Source organism: Rutilus rutilus, assembly GCF_951802725.1.
Source record: "Rutilus rutilus genome assembly, chromosome: 1".
Taxonomy (NCBI): domain Eukaryota; kingdom Metazoa; phylum Chordata; class Actinopteri; order Cypriniformes; family Leuciscidae; genus Rutilus; species Rutilus rutilus.
This window is the reverse complement of record NC_140209.1, coordinates 38,979,537-38,993,976: the sequence shown is the minus strand read 5'-3', so window position 1 is coordinate 38,993,976 and position 14,440 is coordinate 38,979,537. Positions and strand designations below refer to the sequence as shown.

Below are 14,440 nucleotides of genomic sequence, written 5' to 3'. Positions count from 1 at the left end.
TGTTTGCGGAGGGCGTGGCCTGTGCCTGATCTGAGCCGGAGGAGGACGAGGACGAGGAGCAGAGCCGAAGAACGAGACAGAGGAGGAGGAGGAGGAGGAGGGTGATTACTCTCGTTCCCACCACACCCTGCCAGGCCGAGTCCCGACAAACACATAATGTTTCACACAGTGTGTGTGTGTTTTACAGTGGATTACTAACCTACTCTTGCAAAACATTGTAGTGAGCAGCAATATACCTGCAGAAAAAAATATCTTAAAACTGGTTTGAGAGAGGTTTAGCAAAATTGTTTTTAAGGCTGACCAGGCTGGGAGACCATCTTAAATAAGTTGTTTTTACAGCAGTGATTTCATCTTAAATTCAGTTGTTTATACTATGAACAAATAAGACCTTGTATTTTTAATTGACTTTAATAGAGTTCACTGGAACATGATGTAAGACTATAAACAGCTTCTTCTTTCTTTTTTTCTTTTTAACTCTCATTCCAGCATTTTCCTCTCCAACATCAACCCTTCTGTCTGAGGTGTGAGGGTAATTTTAAATATTTGAGCTCTCTGTCACAAATCCTTTTCCATGTAGAGGCAGCACAAAACATGAAATATTATTAATATGGAAGGTTGCAAAAAGGACACTTTTACTAAAATCACAATAGACTCCAGGTAAAACATGTGGTTTAATTATATAAAAACATTTTCAATCAAAGTAAAATGTGAAGTGTAAAATTATTCACAGGCTCTTAAAGTGGTTCTGTGAAGTACATTATGTCCATTAAGAACACTGTAGACATACACAAAAGCATTCTAGTATAAGTGATGTGAAAACATGCTGTCCTTCACTTATAATAATCCATTATTGAAATAATTATAAAACACAAACAGAAATCTCATTCATGTGGCCACATTGATATAGTAATTATATTGCTAAGTAAATTACAATGCAGTTCTGTGTAAAGGGCATACACTTATAAAATTAAAATTAGTAAAATGAATTGGACAATGCAAGTAGACATTACAATCTATATAAACCTCCATTTTCTGACATCCCCTTCCCTCTCACATGTTTTTATTTTATTTTTTATTTCCTCAGAAACATTTGTACGTCATTAACTTATATAAATAAACAGATATTCAATAAGCTGCCTGTTGAAATGGACACTTTCATTTGGCTTTGTTTTGTCATGCATTTGACTCATTTATGCTTAATTCTTCAATGACTGTCACAATAAATTTAAAAAGTCAATCTTTATGACTTGTGTCAAAATAGAAACGAAAAGACACTATGCTCAGAGTTAGCTAAACAGCTCATGTCACCAAACTAACAGCGAAATCTACATTAAAACATGGGTTAAATATTTCATACAGTGCATAAGGTGGACACTCAAATCAGTTTATGTTCTGTGTTGTGATGTTTTGTTCACCTGGTTACGTATGCAGTGCATTTGACTGCTTCAAATGAACCTTTTTTCCATTGCCATTGCCATTTCACATTTTATATTTCATTAGATTATGCATTTACATCCTGAAAACCTATATGTGCAGTTTGTAGATGTGATTGTCATAACAATGCCTTGAATTATCTGAAATGCACATCATCTGTAGGTTAATGATAAATATATACAGTTATTTCATTGAAGTACAGTAACATTTTCCAGTCAGAAGTCACCCCTAGAGCAATGCTCATCCTGCATGCTGGTTTATTTGAACCTGGAGTCGACCAGGTGCACATTCACTGCAGGGGAGTGTTGGGCCAGGACATTATCCCGGAGTGGGATACCATCCCGAATGAAGAAGAAACGAAGCAGAATAAGGAATAAGAACAAAATCTTCTTGCACCTGGAATCTTCTCTAGGACCTCCTGTCTCCATTTTTAGTCTTGAGAACAACTAGGACCACCATGGCAGGGATTAGGCATATGGGGGTCATGACAAGGGCAAGGATGATGCTGGGAGGGGGGTCCCTCAGTGCCTCTGTGGGGCAATCTTGAAAATAGGTGGTGTGGATATCCACAAATATGCTTTCAACGAACTTATTCGGCCAGGGAATCAGCAGACATTCAGCAACAATCTCAGTACACGCAGTGAAATTGTTGTATGCACTGCCAGAGAAACAGACAAAAAGAAAGCCACCAATAACTATCAAGCACATACATTAATATATGGCATTTGATAATGAATCCTTAGAAAGTACCTTTTTACTCTCTCCAAAGAACACCAGTCAGTACTGTTCATGGAATCCATAGCCACTTTAAAATTATATGCACAAAAGTGCTCCACCAGCAATTCATAGCATTCTTGAGTTCTCAAGGAATTGTTCTCACAAAATGAACAGTATGTGTCACAGTTGATCTTGTTAGCACAGCCTGTAATAATAATAATGAGTGATATAAGTCACTTACAGTGAGTGAATTATCTTGTCATACATAATGTCGTTTTTGCATAATGTATCTTTTAGGTGTCACAGTCAAGTTGATATAAAAACAGTAGCCTAGGCTATTTGACAAGTAATGTAGGCTACATACCAAATGTTCCTCCATCTCCACGGCCAGGATCTAAAAAATGTAAGTAAATCTTATATCATCATTAAGTTCATCCTACATCATATTCATCATATTAGATAACCGATTTGTGACATCTTCATCCGGCAAGCATAGATTTCTCATGCACTGCTAGTGTCTAATTTAGGTTTAATGAAAGCTGAAGTTGTATATCGACGCACACAAAACTTACCACAGAGAAAAGACAGAAAGATGCCAAAGAAGCTGAAGGATACCCTCATATCAGAGCAAACGAGCGCTGGCGAGATGGTCGAAACCCGCCACTGAATGTGCCTGAACTTTTACACCAAAGAGCGCGAGGCATAACAGGAAACGCGACGGGTGGAAGCGTGATGCGCCGTATCCACATGTGGAACCGGGGTTACCAGATGTTCAGATTTAGAAAGCTGCTGACCGAAAACGCTTTAATTTTCCCACGTAATAATGCTCCACCTCTGGCCGCCCCTCTCTCTCTCTCTCTCTCTCTCTCTCTCTCTCTCTCTCTCTCTCTCTCTCTCTCTCTCTCTCTCTCTCTCAGACTTGAACAGAAAAAGACTTAAACTTTTTAATGCATTTTCAATTACTTTTAAAGGAGGCATAAATAGGCCCTATACAATCCATTAATTAGCCATAACTAAATATTGAAATATTAAACAGACAAAAACCGTGAATGAGATTTCAGTCATAATTTTTTTTTTTTTTTTTTTGTAGCTACTATTAATTACAAAACTCTTAATGTCTATAACTATGTTTAGCTATGTAACTATATACCTGTCAGTTTCCATGTGTCTCACAACAAAAGCCTTCACAAGTAGCTAGGCTGTTATAACCTCTGGTTCATTTGGAGTTGGACATAATATCTTGCGTTCGACAGCGATTGTAATTCTTAAATGTGTTTTTGATAAAGAACCGCTTCATATGAGTAATCAGCTCGGGAATCGGGACCACACGGATCTACTGTATTTTCTGATTCAAGGGCAGCTAGCTCACACAGGACTGAATGTGGTGCTCACTACACAACAAGGTTTAAACCAGTTTGACTTTATTTCTGTCATACATGCTCAAAAGTTCTAATTGAGAATTAACAGAGGTTTAGATGTTGATGTTTTATTGAAAATAACAGTTTGATGTCACCATTTTGGTGATCAGTGTTTGCTTTAGTTGGGCGACTCTTTACCTTTAACTTAAGTTGTTGTCTGGTTGCTGTAACTGTGCTTGTCATGGCCAGAACAATAGTGAGAAAATGTGATCAGATGCTGTTGGCTACTTATTGGTGATACAGCTATAATCATCAATTCACTGATCTCATCCAGAAGCTAATCTTTGATTATGTAGATGTTATTAAAGGAACACACCCCTGTTTATTAAAATAGCGGTTATTCACCGCCTCCCCTACATTTAGATAGGTGGGCAAACGCATTTTTGTCTCAGTGCATGCATTGTCTTAGTCTGGCAGCGCCGCCGCTAGCTTAGCTTAGCATAATGAATGAAATCCTTTGTTGCCGGATAGCATGTCGTGAGTAAAGCACAGGTGTGATATCTCTGCGCCAAAAGTAGCAGTGCTTCACCTGTGCTTCACCTCAATATAGTCCCAAGTCAATATCTGCCTAGGAAATCGCCTAGTCTTAATGTGCATTGCTATTTGCACTCGTTGTGAATACGCAGGCCACAAGAAGTATTTCGTTTTTTTTTGGATCACTTTTGGACATGCTATCCGGCAACAAAGGATTCCATTCATTATGCTAAGCTAAGCTAGCGGCGGCGCTGCCAGACTAAGACAATGCATGCACTGAGACAAAAATGCGTTTGCCCACCTATCTAAATGTAGGGGAGACGGTGAATAACCCCTATTTCAATAAACGGGGGTGTGTTCCTTTAAATTCACGTGATTGATTATAATAAACCTGCGAAAGTAGTCCAGCATGAGATCCAGCAATTCTTTAATCATAATCTGAAGCATTAAAAAAATCCTGGTTGTCATCTGTCGTCGCCTTTTCATAGCAGCACGCATACTATGCAAAACAATGCTGACAAGGTGCAAAAACTACAAGATATTTGGTCAAGAGGCCAACAGCGCAAAAAACTCGTTCTCACATAAATTCACGAGAGAAATTCATGCAATTACGAGATTTTTTCGTTTATACCATCTGCACTGTGATTGGCTGGATTTGTTCCACCTTGTCATTGTATAGAGTGGTGCAGGTATGAAATCACGCTGAAGGCCAAAACACAGAATTAGCATTTTAGATCTTCCGGTTCCATCGTCCTGAAGTCAATGGGTTTTTTGGTTAAATGGCTGAAATAAGTTATGTGGTGAACACAAGCTCAAGACACTTTCAAGTTTTATTGTATGACATAAAATACATCAGTATTACCCCACTCATGATTTTTTGTTGCTAAGTGGCTAAATGGGACTACTGAGGCTGTCGAGGGGATTAAATGTCATCACGCCGAAAAGGTAAGCTCAGTCCGCTTTTACAGCATTATCATTGTGCTCTTACACTTGATCTGTTGATTGTGCAATACTACAAGTTGGAACTAATCTAGCCAATCACACTGCAGATGGTATAAACGGAAAAACTTTGTAATCATATACATGAATTTCTCACGTCTCACATTGCTTTGGACTGCCTCTTGACCAAGGCTAGCTGCATCTGAAATCGCATACTTCCCTACTATACAGTTGGTGAAAAACAGTATGTCAAAAGACAAAAGATGTATGTCCAAATTCACAGTGCTCATAAATGAGTAGGCAGAAGGTACCGGACGCAGCCCTAATGTCTTGTAGTTTGTGCACCTTGCAGCGTTGTAGTATGCATGCGCACTGCTATGGCAAGATTACGACAGATGACAAGAATCCTTGTTGTGTAGCGTGAGCTCCACAGCAATTCAGGTAGTCCACAGTCCTGTAGTGTGAGCTTGCTCTTAGTAGTTGTGTTGTGGTGAGTAGTAGAGGGAACTTTAAGAAAGAGGAAAAGTTAACTGAGCTTCATGAAAGTCCTTCTTGTTTTAATGGAAATGTTTCTGCATAAGAACTGGTTCACAGTTCTAGTCTCGATTAATGATAAAGCACTGTTGTGTTTAAAGGATTGCTGTTTCCCCGAGGCGCAGATCTTTTCTGAGCCGAGCACACCCAGGCCAGATGCACATCTGCAAACGGGTCTCCCCCTTTAAAAAAACACTCTGTTTCTCTCAGGTTGATTCCTCGTCGGCTCAGTGGTTTTGATTTATTTGCATTTTTCGCATCTGTTTCCAAACAGGAAACATCAGAGCAGGGCGGCTTGATGGAACGGACACTTTTAAGAATAACTGGGTCATATTAAACAGATCGAGTTCGGGAAACGATATAATCAGAGTTTGCCATCTGTGCTTGAAGGGCCGCACTTTTGGTTTAAGACCAGCTGTGATTGAAACAAACTCTCAGCTCACTCACTTCAAAGTAAGAGAAAGAGGCGAATCCAGGGCCGAGGGAGGGCTGGAACAGTTTATGTAACACTTCTGTGTTTGTGGATCTCATGTTGACCATGTGAGTTTGTCTTCAATCGGTATCAATAGATTAAGTCTACAGGAAACCATTTAGTGTAGCACAGATTTTTTTTAAATAAAGTTTTGATCTTTCACATTTTTTTACCAACCCTATTACTTTCAGATTTTGGACGATATATCACCAATAATTTTTTTTAGCATTGATTTTTAACTCTTTTCCCTGCCATTGATGGAAATTTCCGTCATTTATGAGACAACGCTTCCCCGCCATTGACGGAATTTTCCGGCTTTTCCGTGATTTTACTGTTATACGGTAGGGGGCTCTATGAAACATCTTCTGAAAGAGTACTGAATCTCCTGATCAAAACAGAGGTGAAAAAAGAAGAAACAAGCAATATCATATGCATATGCATATGTAAATATGTAGATCGTCAACATTAAACAGCATAAATCAAAACTGCCTATACATTACTGAATGAAATGTCGACCCAGGATGAGCTACAGGACTGTGAAGCTTTGGGGTGTTGATGGACTCGATCTACTCCATGTTTTTATCATGGTTCTGAATCCGATCTGTACAACGTCTTTGACAAAAACATTATTTTCTCGGCTTTTTGCTCAAAACGTCCTTTTAAACGTCCTACAATACCGTAGGACTCCCATTGCAAAAAGAGTGGATCACTCCTGTGAAGCATTGCAAATGACATGACAGTCTCCCTAACATCAAACAAGATGTTTTAATTGTTAAATTAAAGATGTTAAATTATATTTTTGCAATAAGCGTCACATATATTTTTATTTTTATTTTTAATTAGAATTAATGACATTGTTGATAGTTTTGATTTACTGTTTTATTTTATTCAGTTGTCATTCACAAAGCTATTCATGGGATAGGCTACATTTACTACATAGTTCATTCTTACATAGGCCTAAAAGTTTTTCTCATCTTCAAATAATTTTTTGCTTCAAACAAAAAGTAATGTTAAGATTCAACTCAGAGCTGGTTGGTTTGGTTTATATTAAAGAAATGCTTCTTTTTAGAGCTTTAGATTTTAAGGTAGAATAAAATATTTATTTCTATTATATATATATATATATATATATATATATATATATATATATATATATATATATATATATATATACATATGAGCTTTACTCAAATTAATATATATAAAAAAATAAAAGGTATGAAATTAACTCTTTAAGTGAAAAAAGTGAGGAGAAATAAGGACTTTCCTTTGTATGTGTGTTAACAAAAGCAAACAACAGAGAAAGACAACATTTATTTATGTGAATATGCTTTATAGGTAGCATGCCGTATGCTGTATGTGTTGTTAAACGTCATATGTGTGCGACACTCAGAGAACAATGCAGTCTTTGTTTCTGTTTTTGGATCCTTACAACAGGCCAATCTAAATCTCCCCTGAGCCCATGTGTTTATCCAAATATCAAACTGAAGCAGTTGGTTTATTCTTCGTTCCAGAGACTCTCCCGTGAATATAAATATTAGGGGAAAAAATCAGATTGAAAGTGTCAACAAAATCTCTCACCGCAGTGTAGAATTGCGACACAATATTCTTTACACCATTATTATGCTGTTACCTTCCTAGCACTGATTGTCTGCTGTTCTTTGTTATACGTGCTTTTACCGTATACATTGCAGCACATCAGCTGCTCAAAATGGACTCAATTCAATCCATACACTGAAAACAACTTCACAGTATGGTTTATTTGGACATACAACTCAGAAAAACAAAAAATTAGCCAACATGTCTGTCATATTTATACAGCTGTATCCCTCACCTGCTCTGGTGTAGGCAGTGGTTTGTACTTCGGTCGGTGGGGTTGATGCAGTCGGCCTCTATAGGGCACAGAAGAAAAACAAATTTTAATGAGAGACAGAGCATGGGTTTACAAAAATAAATTTTTTGATAGCCAATAGAATTCTTAAATAGAACTTTTAAAATGTGCATATTTTTATCAGGAAAAATGTCAACACAACTCACCACAGCGTGTTTCTGTTCGTTTTGTACAAGGGTCTGCAGAGTTGAGACCATTAGACACAGACAGACTATCATGAAAAATAAACTTTGTGTTATACACATGAATCACACTTAAATTCAGAAACACACTGGGGTTTATTCGTCATTATATTGACATTGACAGGCATGGAAAAAGATGCAGGAAGGGAGGAGATGAAGGGAGATGAAGAGCACATCCTCCCTTTGTCTTGTCCAGTTGGATCATGACAGTCATTTCCTCAGAAGTGTTCTAATCCCTTATTTATCTATATCTACCAAAAGAGAAACTTAAAGCATAATTTTAAAGAGGTGAACAGTATAATCTATCTACATGATATTCCATTATATTTTCTTTATGGTCACAAGGGCAAAAATGTAAAATATGAATAGGCTACATTTAAAATACAATTCAATATGATATATATTTTCTAATTAAAGATGTAGAACAATAATTCCAATGTGTTCTCTAGTGGAATATATTTCTGGCATTGCCACTGATGTACATTATATTTTCTTTATGGTCAAAAAAGTTTAGAATATTGATACATTTAGAATACAGTATAATATTTTATATATATATATATATATATATATATATATATATTCCACTAGAGTTCACATCATTGTTACAAATATATTGAAGATAGCTACAGTACTTCTTTTTAAGACCATTTTCTCTTGGATAATGCCTCTGATTTTAAGTTTCAAGCACATAAAGCCAAACTTTTATTCTGAAGGTTCAGATCTTACCCCAAAACAGAAGAGTCCCTCGTGGTTTTGAAGTAGCTATAGATATGTGCGCCATTATGCTTTAATCCTGGGATAATTCTGTCTGTCTGTCTGTCCACCTCAGCTTGCACACATCACATGTATGAACTCTTCAACAGGAAGACTCTATTAAAACAACAGGATGTGCTCATTTCCTTAAAGGGGTGGTGGATTCATAGACATTACAGATAGAGTGGGCTGTCTAATATATCCCAATGTTGTCACCATTTGTCTCTCTGAATTTCTATCTCCACCAAACATTTCTGGCTCTTCCAAACATAGTGATGTATATACTAAAATATGTATCATACTACATAAAGTCAGTGTGTTTGTCACTGCACACCTTTGTTTAACAGCATTTTTGTTGTTTGTGTACATTAATTTGAGGATGTTGTATGTTTTTCCTCTAACACTATACTCTCAATCAATTTGAGAAGCAGAGTGGAAGGACTGAAGCTTAGAAATCAACAAAGCATGAGCCCGATTTTGCTTTTACTTAAGTTTAGTTCATTTGTTTATCGTGTAGTGTAGAGTATATATGAAGAGTTCAGATGCAAAAGCATCTAAGTGCCATCTGAAATTTTCTTCTAGAATGATCATTTTTATAAAGCTTGTATATTTAAGTTAAGTAATTTCACTTAAATGACAATTAATAGGTCATTTGCATTGCCATTTAAGTGAAATTACTGAACTTAAATATACGAGCTTGATAAAAATGATCATTCTAGATGAAAATTTCAGATGGTACTTAGAGGCTTTTGCATCTGAACTCTTCATATATATATGTATATATATATTATGTGATGAATGATGTTTTGGTCAAAGACCATGGCATTTATTCAGAACTGAGGAAACAGTGCGGAAATGGAAGAATCTGGTGTACAGGATGCTTTACATATTGCTGTTTACACATATTTCACTTTTTAGTTTCATTAAAAAGTTGTATTTATTAACAAACTCTCTCTCTCTCTCTCTATCTATCTATATATATATATATATATATATATATATATATATATAACAATTGAGGAATTGCGTCCTGCTCGCCACAATACACAAAGCTTATATCTTCCTCATATTGCTTCTATTGACAACTACAGGCAACACATCATTACATTTTTATAATGACATTTCTTTCAAATGTTAAACCACAACTGGCTTCTGTGGTAGGTCTCACAGTGTTTATTATTGTAGAGTTGAGTAAGCAGCTTCAATCCAAACAGATTGTTTCTTTGAATGTTTCTGGCTGGGATTCGGTTAACCTCATCGGGCTCTGCAGGGGGTCTTACCCCAGGTGCTTTGGAGAGTGAACTGTGCTTCAGTGAGGAGGGGAAAGATAAAGACTGATGACAAATCCACCCCCTGAGCATTGGCTCAGAGGAGTGTCTATCCTCGCTATTGACGTACATAGAGCTACACCACTGCCATTGACGCATGTGCACTATGACCACCAGTGGCGTGCACTCGGTACAGCTCAGGAGTGATGCAAGAGGAGAAAGTATCATTCCCTTAGAGTTTATGCACACACACACACACACACACACACACACACACACACACAGATGTACAAGTCAACGTCATCTGGCAATCCCCCCTCTCTCACTCAGCTGGACTTGGTCTGGTGCCTTGTGAAGTTCTGACGACCTAAATTACTTCCACATTTGATTCACATTAGTAAGGAGAGGCTTGTTTTTCACCCTTAATTGGTTTGCTCTGTTTGTAAAGCAGATTAAGTTAGAGGGACAGAAAACACAGGGTTTATTTACCAGTTCAGGACACTTACATTTCACAAAATTGGAGCTCCAAAAGGCAAAATCTGAAGACATACTTCCTGATGTATACAATAATGAATTTTACACATAAGAATAAAGCTGATTATGAAGTTTAATAAATTCAAAAGTCATTTTTCCCCTATAGAAACACATGAAAATGCCCCTCAAGTCTATTGTCCTGCAATGGGATAAGTCAGTTGTTTAGCAAACTATACGATACGTGATACGTGAGACAAATGACTCTTATTAGTCTGTTATTTTAATGAATCTTTCAAAAAGACAGTCTCAGGAGTTTAGTTTGAATCCTTTATTGAATGAACTCTGAATCGGTGAATATTTAGAGACTATTTCCTCAAAAGTTATTTGTTTGTTTGTCATTTTCTTTGTTAAAAGTTTAAGTGGGTCCTATAGCATGAATCAGTTTGGGAACCTCTGTCTTAGGTCATTGAAGAGAGAAAATAATTATAGAGGAATTTAATGGTAATAATGCCACATTATTATAATATAAAATATGTGCAAGATTTTCCATATATCATTCTCATACAGAAAGCTTGTACACTTTTGCATTTACATGCTTTAAAGCCTCTGTATCTGGAGCTGTAAATGTCACAGCCCCTCTGATATTTCATCTCATCCTCTAAACTCCGACCTCAGAGCAAAGAGGCCACCGGCTGATACTAATCTTCATTTGACGAGCCAAAACCAACATCCAGGGTTTACACTGCACATAATTAAAAACTTTCCATAGATAAGACCTCCCTCTTATGTCTATCTTTCTGCCTGTGCTTGCTTCTGTTGTGAGGTCCAAGATAAACACCGGACTGGACTAAGAAAACCCCGTTAGGATGGGCCCATTACTGAGATAAGGGTGTGAGGAAAAATTGTGTTACCACTCTATCTATCACATACTGAACTGATGAGCAATTCCACCTCAACCCTACACCGACAAAAGAAGTTAAAACACCTGCACATTGCCAGTCTTTAGCCAAGTCTGCATAAGCTCAAACCAACACACACACAATGTCAGTATCAGAAAGTTTTAATTGTAAAAGAAAATAAAATAAAATCTGTAAACAGTACAAAAACTAAAAGTTCATTACAAATGTTCAGAATGTATCCTTACTTAAAGGGACAGTTCACCCCAAAATGAAAATTTACTCCCCTTTATGTTCCAAACCTGCATGACTTTCTTTCTTCTGTGGAACACAAAATACATTTTCTGAAGAAACAGTTTGGGCATTGACTTCAACTGTATGGACAAAAAACCCTGAGACAAAATCTCTTAATCTCTTATGTTCCTCAAGAAAGAAAGGCATACATTTTTCGAATGACAATTATTTTTTTTTTTTTGGTGAACTTGTCTACATCTGTGTCACGGTATCATGTGCACTAAGCATGTAGTTTAAAGTGAATGCTCCACTACTGTCTATTTAAAAAAACTTTTTCCTAAAGCTATTGATCTGCGAAACCAAACCAAATACCAATTGTTCCTTCAACCATGACAAAAAATGTCTTAGTAGCCTAATGCTATATAGGCAGGGAAGTTATACAGTCAATGGGATATTAAGCCAAAAAAATATTGAAAATAAAAATCCCTATGTTTCAAACTTGACTTTCGTGAAACACAAAAGGAGTCCCCATTCACTTTCATTGCATAGCCTATTTTTCCATACAAAGAATGGTGAATGAGACCGTCCGTCTGCCTAACATCTCCTTTTGTGTTTCACGAACGAAAGAAAGCCAGACAGGTTTGGAACAACTTGAACTCGAGTAAGACTTTTTATTTTTGGGTTAACTATCACTTTAAAAAATAGGACCGAGATTTAACAATAAATGGCTATATGGCGACATCTAGCGGTATAAAAGTACAAATATCTCAACATCTGTCCGTCGAAAGCATTCTTTTATGAATCACACGTGAGCCAACAAGAACGCCCTCGAGAGATAGCAACGCAGTTTAATAGTAAGCCCTATATTGCTACTGCTATTAAACAATAAAATAAATAAATAAACAATAGTATAGTGAAAGCGTAGTAATGCAACAGCTACACATGCAACTAATAATAAAATAATGGATTATATATATATACATATACACACACACTCCTTATAAGTTGCATGTGTAGCAGTTGCATTACTACGCTATCACTCTACTATTCTTTTTTATTTTATTTTATTTTTTAATAACAGTATATAGGGCCTAGCCTACTATTAAACTGCGTTGCTATCTCTCGAGCGCGTTCTCGTTGGCTCGCGTGTGACGTGCAGAGAAGGGCAGAGTCTTGAGTGTAGCGCGGCGGGCGGACCTCACGCAGTATGGCAGGTGGGATTGGCATGTAAAACTATGGTTTGATTAACCATAAACATATTTTAGATATTTACAATTGTATTTCGACAAGTCATAGTTATATTTTGACTAGTCAGAATGATAATTAGAGATATCAGCAATTATAATTGCACTAGTAAGAAATTAAATTTGAGATATAATTCGAGAAATGTCTTCCTAGTCAAAAATCTGATTGAGATATCCATAATTACATTGCTGATGTATTTAGATGAGATTTGACAAGGAAGAATTCCAATTCAAGATATCTCTTTAAGTTATGCCTAATCAAAAATCCAATTCAAGATATCTACAGTTTAGTGGCCTGCAGTAGTGTTCTGAAATGAGGCAAAGTCCTCACAGTTAAATTAATTATTTTTTATAAATCAAATCAAATCTAAATTCATGTCCCAGACACTTAATATTGTCACATTTTCCTGGTTAAATATGACTTTACATTACATTAAAAAGATACAATTCTATTTTGTATTCAACTATGCAATTCTTTTGATTAAAACCAAGTATAAATCTCATCAAGTTAGTGTTTTAAGCATTTTTATATTTATTCCAAAATAATAAAAACAATATATTTTATTTGTGAACTGATGTTCAGCTGTTCTACGACAACTTATTTTCAGATCATCAGTCATGCTCAGTAAACACTGGCCACAGGCACGAAGATGTAGGCCTATCTTTAATTTCCCCAAGCTGATTGCTCACTAAAAACCTGCAGTCATCATGTTTTCAGACCATTTCAAGTTTGATTTCGGCATGACATAAAGCAGTGATATCTAAGTGAAAGAGCTGTTAACTTACTTTTTCATTAGCCTTCCCATTAACACCATCATTTTGTTCGTTCAGACTGATTCACGAACGCAGAACACGCTCGAAAACAAGAGGCATGATTTATCGCGTGAACCAATCCAATCATAACCAATCATAACGCTATGGAGGCATTGCCTCCTCTCACGTGACTTTCCCCCATTCAGTCTCAATTACCCCCATCAAATCCACCGCAGGCTTTAGGGGGTCTGTTAAAAGTCAACGGGCTCAGGGGAATCAAGAGAGACGCCGGCTCCCGCTGTAACTTTACCTGCTGGTGTCGCTGTTAGACAGTGTTACTTTAGAAAAGTGATTATGTCATGTCTTTAATGTCACACTTTGTTATATTTGCGTTGTTTTATTTTTGCAATATGGATTATTTTCTCATCCAATTTTTTTGAGCAGGCACTGTCTCCCTTGACTCTTCGGAGGAAACGCCCCTGCTACAATTGTAATTTGACGAGTAATACATTACTTTGAGATAAATTTGAGATATCTTTAAATTAGAATGATTCCTAGTAAAAAAACAAAAACAATTATAGATATCTTTAATTACAATTTTTACTAGTTAAAACTAATTTCGGAAAATAGTTTCCAATGGACGTCAATTGGAGAATATGACTATAGTGAGAATAACATTGTCGATATCTCAAATGTAGGCCTATTATGACTTGTCAGAATCATGTTGTAGATATCTTAATTCCAATTACGACAA

The 14,440-nt window shown here is 36.5% G+C and overlaps 1 protein-coding gene across 1 annotated transcript; it reads right to left on the bottom strand.

The window, feature by feature from the left end:
- Nucleotides 1–652: 652 nt before the first annotated feature.
- On the bottom strand, nucleotides 653–8,933 carry ramp2 (receptor (G protein-coupled) activity modifying protein 2). The gene is made up of 6 exons (XM_084393085.1): nucleotides 8,791–8,933; nucleotides 8,026–8,090; nucleotides 7,823–7,880; nucleotides 2,516–2,545; nucleotides 2,185–2,356; nucleotides 653–2,092 (listed from the first exon to the last, which is right to left on the bottom strand). Exons 1-6 carry the CDS (start codon nucleotides 8,843–8,845, stop codon nucleotides 1,843–1,845), a joined length of 630 nt encoding a protein of 209 aa, XP_084249211.1. The 5' UTR covers nucleotides 8,846–8,933; the 3' UTR covers nucleotides 653–1,842.
- Between the last annotated feature and the right edge of the window lie 5,507 nt (nucleotides 8,934–14,440).